This window comes from Accipiter gentilis, chromosome 25 (genome assembly GCF_929443795.1).
Source record: "Accipiter gentilis chromosome 25, bAccGen1.1, whole genome shotgun sequence".
Lineage (NCBI taxonomy): Eukaryota > Metazoa > Chordata > Aves > Accipitriformes > Accipitridae > Astur > Astur gentilis.
This window is the reverse complement of record NC_064904.1, coordinates 5,838,947-5,859,443: the sequence shown is the minus strand read 5'-3', so window position 1 is coordinate 5,859,443 and position 20,497 is coordinate 5,838,947. Positions and strand designations below refer to the sequence as shown.

Genomic DNA, 20,497 nt, shown 5'->3' with positions numbered 1-20,497 from the left:
TGACTGCGTGCTTTACTGAAGTCTGAGAAAAAGCTTTGCTGCATTTTCTGTCTCACACATCAGTGATCATACAGCCAGTTAGATGGGTTTGATCCATCTTTTGTAGATTCATGTCATGTCTTACTGCTTTTTTTTTTTTATTTACCTCTGGAGATCTGATTATTTTTCAATATCTTAAAATGTGTTGAAATGCGCATAGTTACTAGGTCAGGTGAACAGCCAGTAGCTGTCATTTTCCCCCTCCTACTCTTTGCCTAATATAGTTGTGCTTTTTTGATCCTTGGGAAGTACTCCATAATGGATATAGATACTCAGAACCCTTGTATCACCATCCTGTGATTTCCTATGCCATGTTTTGGTTAATTGGATTTTGTTTTCTAGAGGCTGGTTTGTTTGTTTATTGGGGTTTTTTGTTTGTTTTTTTTTAAGTATCCAATTATGGGAGAGAAGCATCTTCCCCTCACCTTAGCACATTAAACTCTTCAGAGTCATCTGACATCTGTGCCACTCCACAAGGCTCCCTCTGATCAGGCATATTTCAGGTGCAATTCCTCATATCCTAGTATATGAATGTAAAGCAGGCTACCTGAATTTAAAACATCAAGGTATTTATTCATTTCTCTCTGACTGCAAGGAGAAGCCTGAAATTACAGTGTAGTTATCAACTCCTTAAAATGAGATGGAAGTGAATCTCACTCCAATGAGTTCTGGCTTTGACTGCTTGTACCTGTTGATATATATGTACCCATCTTTGTTTACCAACTTGCCTTGCTCCCATGGTCAGCATTTTTATTCTTGCTGGAAACTGAGGCCAAATACCTGTGTAAAGTTTGGGGCCATTCCTATATTATCTTTAATATTAAACTTCCACTTGATGCACAGAGATCCAAATTTTACTTGTTTTTTATGTATTCCTGAAATACATTTCTTTGGCATGCCTGTAAGAAATGCCAAGCATCCTTTATGATCAAATCTTTGAGCTTTTCACAGCTCAGCAGTCTTTACTAATTACTTTCTTTAATTTATCAATTTGTCATCCTGAGATCATGCAAAAAAAATGCTTGAGCTGTACATCATTTTATCCTGTAATTTAAACTAACTCAGCTTGATGTATTATTCTTTGTATTACTAAATTTTATGTTAGTTTTCCTGCTTTGGAATAGCTGGGCCATAACCTCAGTCATAGTGTTTTTTCTCCTGAGTTTAAGCAGCTAATTTCCCCTAATGATAAAGTTCCTCTTGTTTTCATTCTCATTAATATCTGACTATGTCCAAATAATACAGTGGGATTGTCAGACCTCCTCAGCACAGCAAAAGAAAGACTTTTTACCAGTCATTTAAAGGGTATTTTACCTAAAATGTTCTGCCCGTGCCAGTTGTTCTTTGTATCTGTTAGGCAGGTGCTGTGTTGGAAGACAGTTCACCTGGGTGGGAAAAGATATATGATGCATGGTTGAGCCATGGAGGACTTTGTCAGACATGGTAGAAAGTAAAAAGCAAAGATACCTGCAGTTGCTGAGAAACAAACTGTTGGCCATTAACTATTGTGCTCACCTTCTCTATGCCAGGGTGTTTGCTGAAGGAATAAGTCAGACGTGCTGCACTCCTCTTCCTCATGTTAGAGCCTTGCCTGTGTCTCAGCCATCTTCTCCTGGCTTCACTTTCTGCTCCCTTCTCCAATACCTTCTAGCAGTGCAGCACCTGAGAGGGTGGGCCATGATGGTTGTGATCTCCACCCATGCCCTTCTTCCTCAGTTTGAGAAATCATGGGCTAACTGTTTTATCTTTGCAGACATGTTCATTTCAGACCATTTCAAATGCCTTTAGATTCGTCCTTGGAAGGAACAGTTTCATCATTTTGTCTCACTGAGAGCAGTGGTTTCAAGCTGAAGTAATTCTTTGTAATTGAAAGGCAACTTCATTCTCCCATAAATAATACTTGCTGGAACAGGATGGAAGGGAATGCCACAATCTCTTCTATCTCTTCATGGTGCCTCTTCTGATTTCTGCTCATGCAGCATAGGGGTATGATACAGATCAGCCTAAGCATGGCCTTTTCCTTGTTAAAAAGCAGCCTTACTCATTTTCATTTCCCCCTTAGACTGACTAAGCCTTCTAAAGCTTCTGTGTTTCTTCCCTGTTGTATTCCAGTGTACTTCTCCCTCTCCTCCTCCTCCTCTATCCTTCACAGTCGCACAAACATTACTAGCTGCCCAGTGTTGGTGGGTAAGAATATGTTTAGATGAAGGAGTATCTTTTGTTAAGAGAAATATGCTTCAATTTTGTTTTGTTTTTCAGAAAGGTTCCTAGTTAGTTTAGGCAGGGGGTGAATAAAGAGCATAAAAACTTTCTACCCTGACAGCTATTGCTCTCTCCACATGTATTTAAACTTCCTAATACACAATAAAGACCATGCAAATGAAGCAAAGTGATGAGCAGACTGGATTAAGTGTACTTTGGGAGCTACCTGTATTTGCTTACAACTCCCCATCATCCAGAGTCTCTTGAGAAAGCGCAATGCACCTTAGAAATTCAGCTCTCCTGGGGCTAGTAGGTAACAAACGTGAAGAGGGTGCTGGCAGACTGGCTGTGCCTCTCTGCTCACCAGCTGGAAGCTTTGTTAAAGGGACGATTACAGCAGAGACATTGACAATCTCTTGGGAAGTGCAGCCACGCATACAGGAGCACCTGACTGCTCTTGACATTTGACAAGTGCTGCTGAAGAATTATCCTTAAGCTGAGCCCTGTGGTGCAAGTCCAGAGCTGAGCTTCCTCATCCCTTAAGATAAAGGGTGGTAGCTAGGCTTTCTGGGGGATGTTTCTTATATATCAGCTTTTCTACTTATCTAATCCCATGGCCGAAAGGAGAGAGGTTATGCAGTACACGTTTACATGGCTCCAAGAGAAACTTTCAGAAGAATATGTTTCCTTCATTTAACTTTCTCTGTATTCGGTAGTTATCAAGGAAAAAAAAAGTATGTGTAGTACTGTCAGATCTTGATATTTTGAATGTTTATATGCTGTTACAGTTAAGCACTGAAAGCTTCCGAGAAGTGCACCCCTCTCACCCTCCTTCCTTTGCTTACCCAGGCTGTGCTGGCTGTAGTGCTGCAGTATTTCTGTATTCTGGGTTAGTTGGAGTGTTCTCCATGGATGGCTTCTCCATTCCACTCCTCTAATGTCTGCTCTCCTACAGGATTGATTGAGCTGTCAGTTCAATAACTGGGCTAGAGCTGACCCAGTTTGCTCAAAGAAACATTGAAAATCTTCCTTGTAAAGTCTTTTTAGGCTTTCTGGATCTGATTGGCCAATTCCAAAGCTTTAAGTTCAAGAAGTGAGCAAGAAGTTTTGTGAACCACTTAGTGGTTTTCCTATAACCTACTACTGCTGGGATTACCTATGTAGCCTTTTAATCTGGTATATGTGAACACTATCTTTTTGATGGTTACAGAAAGTAAAGCAAAAGGCAGTCTTAGCAGCAGGTTATGCCGACTGCTCATTCTCCTGGGTTCTTGCTTTTCTATGACTTGCTTTTCTTCTTTGGAGCACTAATCCTCCCACGTCACACATTTTCTTTTCAACTTTTCTCCTCTGCTAATTTCTGGATTTGTTCTCTGCCCTTCCTAATCACCAGGAGCCTTGGTGACCTCAGGAGACACCCTTGGCAAGAGGCTTTTTTGGATTTGAATAATATTGATTATTGCTCCTGCAGTGCTGAACATCAGCAATTGCCTTTCAGACCATTCCTGAACAAGACTGAACTGCTTAACCACTTGTCTACCAAAACATGCTCACTGCAGTCCAGCCTGAATGGGACATGACCTCTCAGTTTAATATCGTGCTCAGAAACAGCCGTTCCCACATTTTTCCAAGTTCTGTAAAGAACTTTCTGCAACTGCCAAATTATTGTACAGGAGATAAGTAGATAAGGCAAGCTGAGTTACGGTTTAATGTCTAGAAATGTTTTTTGTGCATTGGGCTCCAAGTCAAAAATTATATAGTAGAAGTTCTAGTCTTGGGTTAAAAAATATTTACTGAAGAGAATTTCTGTGAAAAGCTTTAGCCATAGCCCAAAGATGGGTTTTCTTGTTTTGCTTTTAAAGAAGTGAAGGGGCAAAACTTGGTGCCTACAGTAGCGTGATGCTCAGTTGGAGGTTTATGTACCAGGGGCAGTGGGAGAGGTTTGAGTAACTGAGATGCAGTAACTTATCCCAGTGTTATTCTGCACACTGAGTAGGAGTCACGATTCACTGTCTGTCACTGTTACTGCAGAGGCGACAGCAATGCTGGCTCTCTGCTTCTGTGGGAGGGTGCAGAGGAGGCTGTGGGGAGGCGATGGTCGCCGAGGTCCTAGGGGATTGCGTGACTGCAGGACAAGCTTTGAATGTGTCCGTGTATGTTAGTACATGTAGTGTAAAAAAAAAGCTATGAGATTCCTTTCACTTCATTTTATCTAGAACACAGCCAGAAGTGAGAACTTGCCAGACATTTCAGAGATCATACCTAGCTTCCAGAGGAGTGGCAGCATGTGACTCCTGAAAATGCGCAAGTGCTCACGCTTTCTGGCAACCTTTGCCAAGCAGAATGCAAAGTAATCCACTCTGGCACCAGTGCAAGAAAACGCAAAGAAACCGTCTGTTAAACCCAGAATCTTCTACTCTGGTGTTAAAGTTTTGGTGTCTGATAAAATAGGAACCCAGCAGGACTTCCTAGCTTATGTTGTGCTGCTCCTCACCTTTAGGCATGTCTTGCTGCTTCGGATGTCGTTGGCACCTGAGATTCTGAACAACATGTCCCGGTGTGGGACTTGCTTTTCTTCTCCTTTGGTGGTTCTCTTAAACTAAGCTGGGCAGAGCAGCAAAAGATAACCCGTAGAGTTAGCCTCCAGCAGTGGTAGAAAGGTAAGCTCTTTAGTCAGTCTTCAATTTCCTCAATTCTGAGAAGACTAGCAAAAAGGTAGGGTATTCTCAAGCTACATTTCCTTCCTGCTTGGGAAAGAGTTCCCCTCTGACGTGATGGCTGTTACCGATGCTGTGATGCCCTCTCCTCTTGCCAGTGTGAGGGGAGAGCAGGAGAGCCAAGGAGGGGGGGAGCCTCCTCACCGCAGCGGATTTCCTTTCTCAGATTGCCATCGCTGCTGCAACAGGACATGCAAGTTAATTCTGCACTGGGGAAGGATCGCTGGGGGAGGGGGGCGTGGAGAGAGAAAATAGGGCCTCTTCATGAACTTCTTGCTCTTTCTTTACAGCCTTTGATGGTTGGGTCCATGTTTGCCCTTTGCAGTGGGATAGAGCAGGTGTTTCTGTCGCCTAGAGGGGTTTATGTTTTCTCTCAGTATCCTTTGGCCCCGTTAGCAGCAGCAGCGAGTGCTGAATACTTACTCTAGCTGTGCCTGATGACAGCCCAGATCACTTTCTTCCCTGGCCAGAGACATGAGGAGGAACTCTCTTAAATATGTAAATGTTTATTTCGTTTGATTATGTGAATATTTTAGGGGCTCTGGAGAGCCTGTATATCAGTAAAAATACCAGGCAGCAGGTGACATAATGTCTTTCCTCATGAGGAAATGTATACCTGTATATACTTTGTCACCTTCCACCGGCTTTGGGAGGGAGTCATTTGTCTCAGTTTTGTGCTTGTGTAGACCTGACAGCAGGGTTTGTGGGAGTGTAGTCCTGGTAGAGGAACAGGACTGGACTGCTCCTGCAGGATTTAATTTGGGAAAGCAGGATGTGCTGGTCTTGTTTGGTCCTGTGGATTCACCTTGGTTTGTCAAAAGAGCAGGCAGGCTTCTGCGCCATTCTGTTCTGTTGCTGTTGCTCCCCACAAGTAGGTCATGTGCAACCATTTTCCTGATTTCTTTCAGGAAATTTCCACATTTCCTTTCAAATACAAGCGCCTTCTCTCCTGTAATTAGACTATCCTGTGTATATTTGTTTACTTTTTACAGCAAGGTGAAACATTGAACTTGGCAATGTTGATTTTTGTTGCTTCCCTTACCTCTCCGGAGCACTTAAGATATTTTGAGGGGCTTTAATCTCTGAGCTTTTTGGGGAGAGAACAGCATCCACTGATACAACAGCTGTCAGGTTTCAGCTTCTTGAAGACTTGGCTTTCCAACCCAGAGCTCGTGACTTTTTTTCATTATGACTGGCTCAGCATTGATGCACAGCAAAGGTAAACACTGGGGTTGGGGGAAGAAGGTTAGAATTTAAAAAGCTTTGCTTTAGAAGCCTTTTGATATAAATGTATGTGGTGAAGATACAGGGTAGAAAATAGCCCCAGGAGAGAGAGATGATGACTAAAAACCTGAAGGTCTATGTGCAGTGGAGTTTAAGAAACTGAAATAAACCCCACATGTTTTGGGCTCAGTGCAGCCTTAACTGAGTATCTGAATAACAGGATGCAATAGATTTGGGTAGAAAATTCCATATACAGCCTCAGGAGTCAGGGAACAGAGAGATCAGGTCAGGTGGGTGCTGGATGTCTAGTTCACAGGGAGGAAAGTGGTTAAATTATCACAAAGGGACTTTTGGACTATGATTTGTGAAATGTGTAGCAGAGCATTGACAGGTCCCTACTGGAAAATTGGTTGCATTCTTTCCCTTTGTGGCATTTTATTAAGCTTTCTAGCACTTGAGATAACATCTGACGGTTTGGTGGTATCTGCTTTGTGAGAAGGCTCAGAACAAACCTGTCATCTCTGATGATTTTCTTCTTATCTTCATTCACCTCCTTTGGGTGAAAGTTTCATGAGCTTCTTCCTCCTGCAGCAAGACAGGCTGCTGTGGAGGTACATGCGCTCCTGTTGCTTCTAAGCAGCGCATCAAATAAACTGAAACATAGCAAGAGCTTAGTGCAGCATCCTGGTGAGTGGAGTTTGTTAGGCAATTGGAGAGTGGGAGCCAAATGCTTAAACAATAGATTTGAGTCCCTTTTTTAATTTTTTTTTTAAATGAAAATATTTTAAAAGAAAAGTGATGATAAATAGAAATGAAGAGATGTGTTGTAAATTCCTCAGGGATATAGCAGTGGACAGATCTGCCTTCAGTTTGGAAAACAGAACAGGTTGGTATTAAGAATTCATTTCAAGTGAATGATAATCCAAAAACTATTTCTGAAGAAGAGCTTTTAAAAAAACCACAAATCCAGTTCAGCCAGATTCTGAAACACAATTGATGATAGCATGGACTGGAAACACTGAATAAAACAAAATACAAAACTATTTTTAACCATTTAGATAAATGATATTTCTTTTTGCTAAATCCAACATTTGCAGTTGTTTGTTTTTGTGTTGGTTTTTTTTTTCCTCTGAGTGAACGAATCCAGATTTTTTTCACTTGGACATAGTTTTATTTTTAAACACAGCTTCCAGAAATGCATGCGTGTGGGATTGCAGTTGGGACAAATGGAGAGCCGTGGCACTCTGCCAGGCACTCACCCTGTCCCTGCAATATAGATGGATTGCCAGTGTTCTGGAGAAAAACAACCCCAAAACTTTAAACAAATTGTGCTTAATGGAAATAAACTTTTTTTGCCTTCCTGTGTAATGATTTGGATAATGCACTGTCTGTGTGTTTCTGGAGGACAGGGAAAGGGGAGAGGAGGGCAGAGATGGAGCTCTGTATGCCTGTAACTTGCTCTCTAGTGGATGCTATGGGGCAGACTATGACGTTTCTAAGCTTGAAGTGTTTTTTTTTAAATCCCAGCCAGTCTTTCTGTTAGAAGGTGAGCAGACTAGCCACAGCCAGCTATGATAAGAGCATTTATCTAGCATTTTTTTTACTTCCATATATGGATTTGTAAGAAGACCTGGAAAGGCCTATGCCTTGAATCTGGCATTTTCTGTGTACAGCTTTGACACTGTCTTCCATGTCATTCACCTCAGTTTTGCTGGGTTTTGGTGGCGACAGTGCCATGAAACCAATACCTGGTTGGTTGGGTTTTTTTAATATAACAAAGGGCGAACAGAGTAGGCTATAGCCTACTTCACAGAATAAAAAGCATCATAGCCATATCTCTCTGTTTTTTTCAAGCTGGGTCTGATAATTTTTTTTCTCTTACTTCTGTTGCTATGGTGTTAGCTCTGTGCAAAAACAAACCTTTGGGTGATCATGTCAAATGCAAAGATCATTTGGAGAGAGAGATGCTGAAAGAGAAGGGAAGTAGGAGGGCTTAAATTCTAGCTGATGACAATGAATCAGTGTTTGTCTCAGCAGAGGACCATCAGAAATTTTGCACTCTACTTTCACTGACTTCTGCTTGGGGTCTGATACTCTACTTGAAAAGGCTTCTTTCCCCTGCCTCAAATCTTTTTTTTTTTCTTTTTTCTTCTACTTTTACTTTTTTTTTTTCTTCTTACTATATAAAAGGAAGGTGGATCTCTTCCAAATTCCGCACAGCCCAGGAATATTTGCTTTCTGCAGCATGGCTCAGAACACAGAGAACTTATTCTTGCAAATGGTTTGATCCTCCAATCCACAAAATACTGGGTCAAATTTTGAAGGTTTGTATGGTTGAAATGTACCTGCTGTCCTTGTTAAACCAATTGAAGTGGTCATTGAGCTTCCTACCAGAGGAGCTGCCTTAGCATGCTGTCATTTCTAGCAGCGCTTCCCTGGTGAAGAGGAAGCAGAGCACTGTTACAGGGGGCCCTTGTTAACACTTTCCGAAGTGCAAAGTAGGTGCATTTTGTTTCATTCTCAAAATATGCCAGTCACTTTTAGCTGGCACAATGGTTGTGAAGAAGTTATCTTGCCCAGATCTCTTATGCTTCTGGAAAACACTCTGCTGAAAATGCCTGGATGTGCCTTGAAGGCTTATTTCTATTCTTGGGTCAAGGCTGAAAGTGAGGACTGTTTTCTTGTTTTCTGAATGTTTCTGTGCAGATTGAGCTGCAAGTGCAGGAAGAACGTAGAGGGGTAACCAATCTCAAATACTTACTTGCCTCTCACTACTTTTTTTGAGACTGGAAGTCCTGAAAATGGATTAATTTGCATTTTTGTACCTTGGCAACTGGGAACTTTCTAACCTAGTTAAATGGACCCTTTGTTTTGCTGTTTCCTTCCAGATGTGATAGGCAGATGAAAAAAACTCAGGAAAAGCAGTGTGGCCATCTGAGGTTTCTTTTAAGGATATTAACTGATTTTTCTGGAACTTGGTTGCAGAAGTAGATTATCTCCTTGCGTGTCCTTAGCCAAGCTGCAGTTCACATCATTTTGCCTTAATTTTGCAGACACTTGCACTTAGCCTTCATGCTGCATTACTTATAGGGGTAAAAATGTAAGTGCCAGGACAGCCAGACGTTCTGTGGACTGCCTCACCCAGCCACAGCTTACTGATCACTGAGCATCCACATCAAGTTGTCATGTTTGTCTTTACCATTGTGTAATCTTCAAATGTAGAGAGTCTGCTGCCCACTCTGTTAGTCTCCTAGAAGGTAGATGCACAATATGTCTTCCAGTTGTGTTAGAATCTACATACTTACTTCAAAGGTAGTACTAGAGCCTTCATCTGTGACTCTTAGTAGGAGCATATAATAATGGGCAAGTAAAGGTGGTCTCTGTTGGGAAGAATTGGTGTCTTTAGGTTTGCTTTTGTGCCATAGGTAATTTCAGTTATTCTGCTCAAGTAAGCCTGACCCAAATAAGAGTGCCTACAAAAGAAAAGCAATTCGGCTGCATGGATCATTTAGATTAGCTAGCAACTAGCAAATTATTATAAGGCTGCTAGATCTCTGCTGTTTTAGTTCTGTTGGTGCTTGAGCTCCAGCCATCCTGTCTTATTGTTACCTTCCTTAAGGCACTCCTTAATTCAAAGCAGGGCTATTTTTGTAGGGTGGGCAATTTTATTAGGACAAAACTCAACCTAATGAGGCAGTGAAGACCAGGCTACTGTTGAAACAGAAAATCAGCAGCCTTTTCTGCCCAGCCCTCCTTTCCCTCCTGTGCCCCCCACCCCCTTCTCTGCCAGAGCTGAATAAAAGGGATAGCAGCAATGGAAAGGAGCATGCATGTAACTGTAAAATCAGATGCTAACTTTAGTAAGCACACATCTGTCTTTCATTTCAAAGATGTTCCCGGTTTGAAGTTTACAAGGTTAAGTTATCACTGATGCAGTAGATCTCACAATTGGTTAAAGAGCAGTGCTTGTTAAAGTGGCAGCTTTTGTACTGTGGGCAGCTCAGTGTGTTGCCTAGAACATGAACCAGTTCTGGTACTCACACTGTACAAATGTTGAAATCTGGTAAGTAGCTTCATGGGATCATTAAGTTTGGTAGGGACCTTAGGGGTCCATAATACATCATCTTGAAAGCAGATTCAGCATTAAATTCAGGCCAAGTTGCTTAGGGCTTTGTCCAGTCAGGTCTTGCAAACCTTGGAGGATGGAGATCCTGCAGCCTCTGTGGGACTCTGTGGTGCAACCAGACTGTCCTCATGGTGGAATTTCTTTCCTGATTTAGTTGGAATCGCCACAGTTTTGATTTACATCCTGATAAATCTAAACCCTCACAATGACACCGGCCAGTTCTCTTAGTACTCTTGCATGCATCCCATCAGGTCCTGTAGCCTTCTTTGCATTAAGATTTCCTCAAGAGATCCCTAACTCAATCCTTTTCCAGTACAGGTGGTTCCTCTGCTCCTTGTACCCTGCCTTGGTACTGGGGACCAAGCCCTGTGACACATCACCACCACTTTTGTGCCTTCCCATGCTGTCTGGAGCAGAGTTTCTGCAGACCCCACCCCAAATCTTTGTCCCTATCTAGCTAACTGCCGAAGTCTACTAGTGGGAGTGCTCTGGGACCTCCTTACCAGCTAAAATAGCTGTCCCTGCAGCAGATGAATTTACAAAGATCCTAAGTCACTTGCTTTTGTTACCTGTGTTACTGTCCTGAGTGCTGTTCTGTGCAATTCCAAAGGGTGAAGGGTGCAGCAGGCATTCCTTTTATTAGTGATGATAGTCTTTGTTGGCTCATTCCTTTCGCATGTATGTGTAAGTACCAGGAAAGAGAGCTGAAGAGGGAAATGTTAGCTGAGGGTGGAGACGTACAGGAAGGTGTTTGGATGAAAGGTGCTTGCCAATGACTTCACTGCTTTTTCATGGAATTAGATCTACATTGCTGAGAAATAAATGTCTGAGTAAAGTTTTTTGACTTTCAGTGAAATGTGAATTTTCAGGGATTTGGGCAATGTACCAAAATACAGGCAGTGTGTAAAGTAAATTATTTCTGTGGGGCAACAGCACCTTGGATGGTGGTAGGGACAAGAACCTCAGATCCTCCATATATTAATAAAAGGTTTCTCTCTGGTTTCTTCAGCTTGACCTTACCAAACCCATTGAAGATCAGGGCCCTTTGGATGTGATCATACATAAACTGACAGACGTTATCCTTGAAGCAGACCAGAATGACAGCCAGTCACTGGAGTTGGTTCACAGGTTCCAGGTAAGTGGTTCCTTCACAGTCCTTCTGCATTTCAAACAAGAGGATGATCTTGGTGCAGCAAACTCAATCTGTTTCCTGTGAAGTTGTTAGGATTTGATGAAAAGAGCTCCCTGGCACACTGCTGCCCTGCTACTGATAGCCCAGCAAAAATAGTTGTGTTAGTCTAAAATGGGCTTGCACCATTGGGTAGGTTTTATGTTGTATTGGTAAGGTTAGTAAGAACTGGTTTCCCACCAAATGTTGTCCTGATGTCATTCCAAGAGCATTAGTGCTGTTCACAACGAGGAACAGGTGTTTGCAGAGTCCTTTACATGCATCTTTCTGCAACAGAAGCCACTAAATTAATTTGGCCCAGTTCTGTCTAGTCTTCCCAGTTCCTGGCATGCTAATTTCTGTAACATCAAGGTTACTGTGAGTAATTCTGTCCTTTAGTGCTGAGAATCCTGGTCTAGTAATTTTTCTTCCTCAAGTTTACATTGAAGGTCAGAAATATACAGGGCATAGTGGTACAGAGAACTGTTTCCCCAAAGAATTCTTGTCAGTAGTCTGAATGCTGATGAAAATGATAAATCAACACATCTGTCATTTTAATACGAGTTGCTTCTGGTGGCTATCTTTGATCAAAGGTATATTCTATTCTTCTCTTTCAAAGAAAAGCAAAATTAAAAAAGATATTTTCAGAATTTTATGGAATATGCTTATGTCAGGTGGAAAAATGGCTCAGACAAATTGTGCAATCTTGACAACTTTGCTTTCTTGGGAAATGATGTTCTCTTTGTTCTGCTTGATGTTCTACAGCTAGTAATGCAAAAAATATTTTACTTAATGCAGTCAATATTCTCTTTGCTCTAGTTACAAAGCTTTTCTGCCTCCTCCCACCTGTGTATTACTCAAAACACACACAGGAGACGAAAAGGTTTGACTTGTGGGTCTGACCCTCTGGCACCAGTTCTCCGAGTAGTAGATAACTATTCATCACTACGTAGTGCAGGCATCCACTTCCCACAGCACTGGAAACTTGTAAATGTCCAAAGAAAAGCATATGGAGAGATGGACTTCAGGGGCTTTCTGCTTGCAGTCTTTCCCTGTTTCAGATGTTAACTAGTTTGCCTTCACAATATACCCATCTTATCGATGGGAAAAACTGGTGACCAAAGAAGCAAAAGAGCACGTGTTAAGTTGCTTGCAGCTGATTAAGACTCATGAGATTCCTCTGTCCCAATTCTTACGTTGTTGCCTGCATTCCTGAAGGCCAAGCTTTGAGGCACAGAGAGAGCAGCTCTGTGTAATAACTGCGGCACCTCCCTTGTCCCCTGGAGAGCGTGCTGGTAGGGAACTTGTGTAAGCAGTTGTAGAACAACAGGTGGTGTGTAGCAGTAAGTACAATTAATATCTAAACCACCTTTCTTTTATTCCTGAGCAAGAACTCTTCAATGGATATGTAACATTTTTAATAAGAACTCCAGCTTGTCAACTCAGTGTATTTAATAGCTTAAGGCCACAAGCTCATACTTTCTCAAGTACTGAAGTGAGGTCTGCAGAAAACAGTAGTAGGTACGGAGGATGCATTTTCCTAAAGCTGCATTTAACCACCAAGGTGAAGTTTGGTATGAAACAGGGTAGAGCACTTTGCAGCTAGAGCCTTAGCTTTGGCGAAGGACTTAGTGGGCTGTTCTCATGTCTGACCACTGCTGCACTGCGAGAAGGCTGTAGAGGTAAAACGACCTGCTAAAGCTAAATTCCTTACCCTGATAGACTCCTTAAAGTAATTATAATATGATAACTTGACATTATTCTGTGTAACTTTATTACCATTTAAATAACTTAATCCATTATTTTTGTACCGGTTAAATATTGATACTTTGTTTTTAAAGTTATTTAAATTAGTAAATCTCTGAAAATATGGGTTTTATCTAATGAGTTTGTGGGATAGATACTGAAAGTGGTGAGAGAGCAGCAGTATATATGGATATATGATCCATATATAATTATGGATAAATATCCATTTATTCTTTTGTTGAGGGTCTAGCTTTTTGTACCTTTTTTTGATAGCACTTAGAAAATAATAATATCACCTGAATAGAAACGCAGTGGCCTAAAAACGACAACAGAAACATCGCCTTATGAAAAAAAGAAAACCCAATCAAAACTGCAATTACAAACCAAAAATCCAACTCCCTCCATCCAATGTCTCTCCTAAAATTCTCAAATTCTACAGAGCTATGTGAGTTAAAAGTATCACTGATCTTACAAGATTTATTTTCTTTCAAATGATAATATCAAATACAGCAATATTTTTTAACCACAGACTACCTGAAGTGAAATTACTGATTTAAACTTTTAGTAATGGTATATAGTTAGTTTGCATATAACAGTTAATACAGCATAAAAGTAAGAACTGTATGTGGGGATATTGTTCCCATTTTCTAAGCTTTTTGTCAGGAAGAAGGTGTATTATATAGTACAGTTTGGATATTTTTCAGAAATTAAGATATAATTCAGTTTCAGCATAGTATTGTCTACTGCAGAGATCTCAAATTTCCACATTTTTTTCAAAGTGTACATGATGGTAGGGGTGGGAACAGGAGACTGTAGGCAAAAGCTTTGCAAAATTTGAAGAAATTGTACATTTCTGTCAGGCTTATTGAATCTTGCATAATGGCATTGATTCTACCACCTGGACTTTTTGGTAATGCTATTTATGCTTTCTCTAATACTTCAGTTCTACCAGTTTCTCACCTGGTGCTATTTTTTCACCCTACAGGGTAAGTCCAAGCTGCATGCTTAGGGCTGTTTTCACGCTCCTTAAGAGCTGACTGCAGTTAGAGGAGTGTTCTCCTGCAGCATGTTAGGCTGTAAGCCTGAATTTGGCGTGGAACCTGAAGGACTCTTTGGCTTAAGTGTAAATTTCAATGGCTGTTTGTTCTCAAACTTCTTGAGCCCTCAACTATAAGGGGATTGAGATACAGGGGGAGCTGTGCAGGTGGGAAGGAGTCTGTTGACTGTTGTGAAGGCGTCAGCCAAACTAATGACAAAACCAGGTATGCTCCCAGGAGGCTTATGTCCTCTGTATGGCAGTCTGCGCTCCCGGTGGAAGTTTCTAGACATACACACATCAGAAAAGGCTGCAGACCCCTGATGTACAGGGGTACTCTTACTAGGACAATACTTCACTAGCGCTGGCAAATCTCACTTGAGCTGCCTCATCTCAGAGCAGCTGAGAAATAGTTTATTCAAATCCTGTGCACCGTGGTACGTGGTGCAGGGACCCCTCCAGTTCTATGCCTGTTGGCAGGTGCCACCTATTAGTGGATGTGTCTCCTTGTCATTCCTGTATGGCTGACTTGTCAGGTTGTGCTCCTGATGAAAGTTTAGAGGCAGTGCAACATGCTCCGGTTTCACTGCAATTGCTGTTTTCCAAAATGTGATTGTCAGTGTCCTACAGTGACTTTACTGAAACATTCCCATGTCTCACAGGCTGGTTAACTCCCCCTGTGTTAAAACTGTGGAGCAACTTGTTGCAAACAGTTTTAAATCATAGCCTTAATAAAAGCTAAATAACCAAACTCACTTTGCCCTAAAAATCCCACTTTATCTGAGTATAGCCTTGTGTGCAAGTTCAACAATTCAGCCTTGCCTCTCCTCTCCATCCCATTAGAAATAGTAAATCAAGAATGTCACCATATTCAAGGTGATCCACTGTCAAAGGAAGCTGTGTAATAGCATCCCTGTGCTGTGTTGTTTCTTAGGACTGTGCTGCTATCTCTTGCAGCTGATAGCTCTTGCTATCTTTGTTAATCTTGGAAATCACAGAGCTTTCTTTTTAGTGGCCACTGAAGGGAACCAGTAAGAAACCTTCCCTTAAGATTTGGGGCAAACAAATCTTACTGCTCTCTGTTTTCTGACCCAGGTCTTCTCTCCCATACTGCCCAATCCATCTGTGTTAACATCACCTCCCCTGCCTCCTGTGCCTGAGTTTTTTGTTGGCAGCGTGGCCTTAATGTCATACAGCATGTACGGTAATGGCTGAGCTGTTGGGTCATTGATTTGGACTGTGGATATGCTTCTTGTGATATGCTAACTAATGAGGATAGGTGAGAACAGTCGTTGATCCCAGGGAGTCATGGAGAGTACTGACAGAGGTATTTGATACAGCATGTCAAGTTCTTCCTGTAGGATTTGCATAGCGATAAATTGATTTAAATACCTGCACAGCACAAGATCATTCAGTTACATTAGATATTTTTGCAGACCTGTCTGCTGCCTTCTAAGAATAACAGAGAACAAAAGGGGAAACAAGTTGGGCTGGAACAGGTTTGGGTTACAGTAGAGTGAAATAGAAATAACTCTAATCCAGAGATTAGATAATAGGGTTGAAATTCAGTCTTCTGTCTGTTAGCATTGCTGCTATTGCTGTAGAACACGTACATCTTTTTGTGCCTCAGCTTACCACCACCCTTTCATAACTTGGTCTCTATTTCTTAATAATGGACTTCATAATTTTCCTGTAAATATCAGTATTCAGGCAAAAATAATACTGTGGGTTTTGTGAAGCCAATTTGCAGTAGGCTGATGGGAAGTTTAAACATTTTTTTATTTTGATAATACTGGAAATTTGGATTTTTTGTCAAGTGTTGTAGAAAGCAAAGGTATTTTTCAAACACATGGGGCATATGCTGCATGTAACTCAGCACCCTTTAATTGTCGGTAGGTCTGTTAATCAGTAAGCAAGTGTATCAACAGAAAACCTCTCTTTACAGTAATGCATGCTCCATATATATTTTTCCAGAGTTCAAGTAGTAGAGACAGATGGAGGCGAGGATAAGTTTCTGAGCAAGTTAGATGGAGAAGAAATAGTTCCCTATCTCCTGACTTGCTTGGTAAATACCATTGAACTTATTCAACTCAGTGTGAACTGTATAAGAAGGAAATAAATTGGGTGAAAAGCACCCTATGGATACAGAGCGTTGTCTTATACCAGTGTCATCTTTGCAGAGGATGGTGGTGAATTCTGCTCGTGCTTTGAGGACTCCTACATTTTCATCTTCATTTCACGTCCCTGGTGGTGGTGGTTTTAGACTTTTTTGAATGCTCTGCCTAGTTCCAGTATAGCATTGCTGCGTTCAGAATGGCAAGCTTCAGCCAGGCATACTCTAGAAAGGCTGTTGCAGGACTGTGCTAAGAAACTTGCTTAATTCTTCTTGCAAAATGCTTGCATCCAGCTGGCTGGTGCCTTCAAGGCCTTCATTTTTAGGAATATTAAATTTAACCGCAAATGAAAATAACAAAAAAGCCAAGAATGTTAGAGGAGAACTCGATGTTCTTTCTTCTCTCCGTGTCATTAGTTCTTGGTTGTACAGTAAACACTGTATTATCTAATATATCTGTTCTTTCTGAGGATGCCATCTTCCTGCAAAGAAGTGCAATGTAATGCCGAAAGAATTAGAAGGGGATCCTGGAATGTGGGTTCAGACAGATGCTTTTCCACAGTTTCATTATGTGATCTAGACCATCCCATTTGTGTACCTAAGTTTTTGTTTTGCAAGCTGTAAATTAAAGGAAATGGTATTAACTCAATTTTGAGATTAATATGAGAAGCCCTTTAGGTCAACCCATAATGGCTGTCACAAGGGCTTGAGGTTTTGTTTGTTTCTGTTTGGAGCTCTGGTATGAATTTATAGTAGCTATGATGACATCTGATTTGCAGACCATGTTACAATAGTCACACTGATGTCTTGATGATCTGTCTTTACAGATAGAGCGTTCTTTAGCATAGCCCAGTGAATGACTTGTCCACAATCATGCTGTGGAACTAGAATGTAGGTTTCTGTTACAGGACTACACATACTTCTGACTGTGGGTATGGAATTATAATCTTTCAGTATCTTCAAAACTTATTAATTGGAAAAAGATCTCCTGGTGCCTTCCAAACAGGGAGAGGATCTTTTTTTAGTGAATGAGATACAGGGCAGGGAGCCCTGTGAGCACCTTCTGAATGATATCCTCTCCCCAATAAACCAAGGCCTTGGGCTTCTCATTCTGCACATGCAACTGAGTTGTGCCACATCGCTGGCATGCAGGAAACTTTCATTGTAGTAAAACATGTACCCAGAAACCAGCAGAGCAGAGGAGAGGTCTATCAGCATTGAATTACATGCCAGAGTGTGTTTAAAGAGTATACTCTCATCTAATTTTGTATACAGGGTAGAAGCTGGCAGGAAATTGCTGCCTGTCTCCATCTGTCCTGTATTATTTTTAAGATACTGAAAACTATTAGAAATGAAGTATATTCCCTAGAAAAAGAAGCCTTGACCATCTCATCTGCAAGAGCTGAGAAGGAAACTGGCTTCACATTTACTTGAGTCTGTGTGCCTGCTCTCCTCTGGAGTCTGTGATGAACTGTTGCATGGTCTGGTGAAGAGTGCTAATAGACTAGGAAGCCTCTTGGCATGCCCTTTTGGTCTTTCTGTTTAATTACTGTTCTCAATTGCCTTGTGAAAAATAATTGTTACAGGAGGCTATCAAAATGGCAAGGAGGAGTTGCCTTTTGCCAGAGGGCTTTTTAGCTGTAGAAGACCTTTAGGGCTGAGCTTTCTGAGGTCTTCATGCTAGTTGGATGTGGTCTGGACAGTAGTTTCTCAGGAGAGTATTGGTGGGTGCAAACTGTTCTCCACTACACTGAAGGTCAGTGATGAGTGCCTAGTGATCTCATCCAAAGCTGAAATGAAGGCTGCCTGCAGCACCTAGTGTAGTGCATGAAGTGCAAAGTAGAGAAATCTTTCAATTTGCTTCGTAGGACACTTAGATCCTTATTTTGGGGATGATGATTTTTTTGTAGAGATGATGATTAATGTCTCTTCCTACCCACTGTAACACTGGACTGAACTGATTGAACATAGTTTATTGTTGCCTAGTAAAAAATTGTTACAGTCGTTGGTGGTTCCTTCTTGACTAGAGGAACATGGAGAGAAGTCAGGTGGGAAGAGGCATAGTCCCCAAGGGTCCCTTTCACTTGCTGGGGCTCCAGTTCCTGTCTTGGTAAGAAAAAGAACCAAACTACCCCGGTTCCTGCCTTCTAGACAAAGTTTATGACTTTGAAAAGTGAGTATGTTTTGGCTTGTGTAAGACATTGGGGAATCGTTGTTATGCTCTAATTAGAGCAAAATACTCTCTGAGCAGCTGCCTGTCATAGCTGTAAAGGGCCTGAGTAGCTTCATTCATTGCAGCTTCATACTAATCTGTTCCATTCAAAATGATGGCTCAAGTGATTTAAAGTCAATAGGGTTATTAATTTGCCTTTCAGAGCTTTGTCTGAACAGGTTCTCTTTGCATTAGCCTTCTTAAAAAGATAGAGAAGCAGCAGGTTTTATGCCTAGGCTTCTGCTATCAGGTTCATGAAAATTTAAAGTGTTTCCTCCCCCGCCCCAACTGTTGCCTGTCTCTGAAGTTGTCCAGGAAGGGCTCCTCTATTCTTGATTCATAAGCTTCCTTAGAAGGGTTTGGGACTGGAAGGAAGGCAAATTAGGGCAATATTTTGGAAGGGAAGGAGTTGGGGGATTAGTCTTGCTTGGAAGGGGAGAAGTGTGTTTTTTCTTGCTGCATTGATTGATTTCTTCAGAAGTCTTAGCTGCAAGAAGGTGATTTGAGTACGTACTCATGGACATTATGCCAGTGGATTTTTAATGCTGCCTTTTTTTTTCTTTTTTTTTTTTTTAAGATACTAGCCCTGGGTTTCAGCCTTGTACTCTGAAAATAGTTACACCTTTCAAATTTCTTTTCATGTGCTCTGCTGAGAAAAGGCAAGTGAAAAATCCAAGGAAACTATCAAAGCTTGGTAATTTTTTTCTTATTGGGGAGATAGGGTGAGACACCAAGTTGAAATGGTCTATGTACCTCGATTCACAGGCCAATACTTGTGGTTTTTCCCATTTGAAAAATAACTGTCTTAGAAGGGCCTCATAAGCAGGCAAAATTAACTAAAAATTTGTCATTCAAGTGCTAACTGGTAGGATCACTTTCTGTGGGTAGGCATTTGCAAGATGAAGCAGTGGTGGACTTTTGAAGGCAAAACAGGGAAGCTGAGTACTTGGAACGTTGCTTTGAGATGTACAGTGAATAGAAATGTAACAGAGAAGATCTGTCCCCATTTCCTCTTGCTGCCTGCCTCATCCCTCCCAACCACTGCAGGAATCTCTTTTAGATTTAGAGACAAACAATTCTGAGATGAGTGTTTGTTCAAGATCCAACTTGCCTACACCTTTCCTTTTGGAAGGAGGTGTCCGTGAAAAGAGACCTTTGCAGCCCAAGACAACAGAAAGGAACTTTTAAGTCTGAATCTGATGCAAACTCTTTAGACAAGCTTGTGTCTGTCTTTACATCTGTTTTCCCATGGAAAATGTCAGTCTGTTTTTATAAGTGGTCAACTTCGTGTTTCTGTACGTGGGAAAGCACAAACCCAAATACTGGTATTGTTTCATTTGCTAACTTTTTTTTTTTTATATGGAGCTTTTGTTTAATATTAAACAAAAGATTATAGAAGTTTTATTACTTAGTAATAAAATCAAGTAAATGAGTCAGTGAGTCTCTTTTATCATCTAATGACCTAATATTTGCAATAGATATGGTATCAACTTTCTGTTAAAATATAAAAAATAAAAATCATTAGCTACCTTTTTGGGTAAAATGGCAAACAACTCTATGCTCATCTATGCACAGGCTTCTCAAGAAAAGTTTTGTTGGTTTTGGTTTTTTTTTTTTGGTTGGTTGGTTGGTTTTTGGGGGGAGTTTTTTAGATCTCTGGGTTATATCCAGAGGTATTTAATAGGGAACATGAACTACTTGCTTTCTCTTTGATTTCAAGTTTCATTGCTGGCCTTCTGCCAGTAACAGGGCTGGTGTACAGAGCACGACTGAATGCCAAGCCTGGAATACAAACAAAGGAGGATCTGCTAAAAGTCCTTGTTTCTTCTTGTTTGCTTTTATTATGACAAAGATTAGAAAGAGGAAAACGTAGATGTTGTCTGGGTCAAGCTGAACTGCAGCCCAAGGACTGAA

General features: G+C 41.1%; 1 protein-coding gene across 2 annotated transcripts in view; it reads left to right on the top strand.

Moving 5' to 3' along the window:
• ITPK1 (inositol-tetrakisphosphate 1-kinase) overlaps nt 1-20,497 on the top strand; it is a 156,836-nt gene that overhangs the window by 66,769 nt on the left and 69,570 nt on the right. For both annotated transcript variants that reach the window (XM_049828741.1, XM_049828740.1), the window contains exon 3: nt 11,318-11,443. In XM_049828741.1, the coding sequence (XP_049684698.1) occupies nt 11,318-11,443 (126 nt within the window). The remainder of the gene's footprint in view (nt 1-11,317; nt 11,444-20,497) is intronic.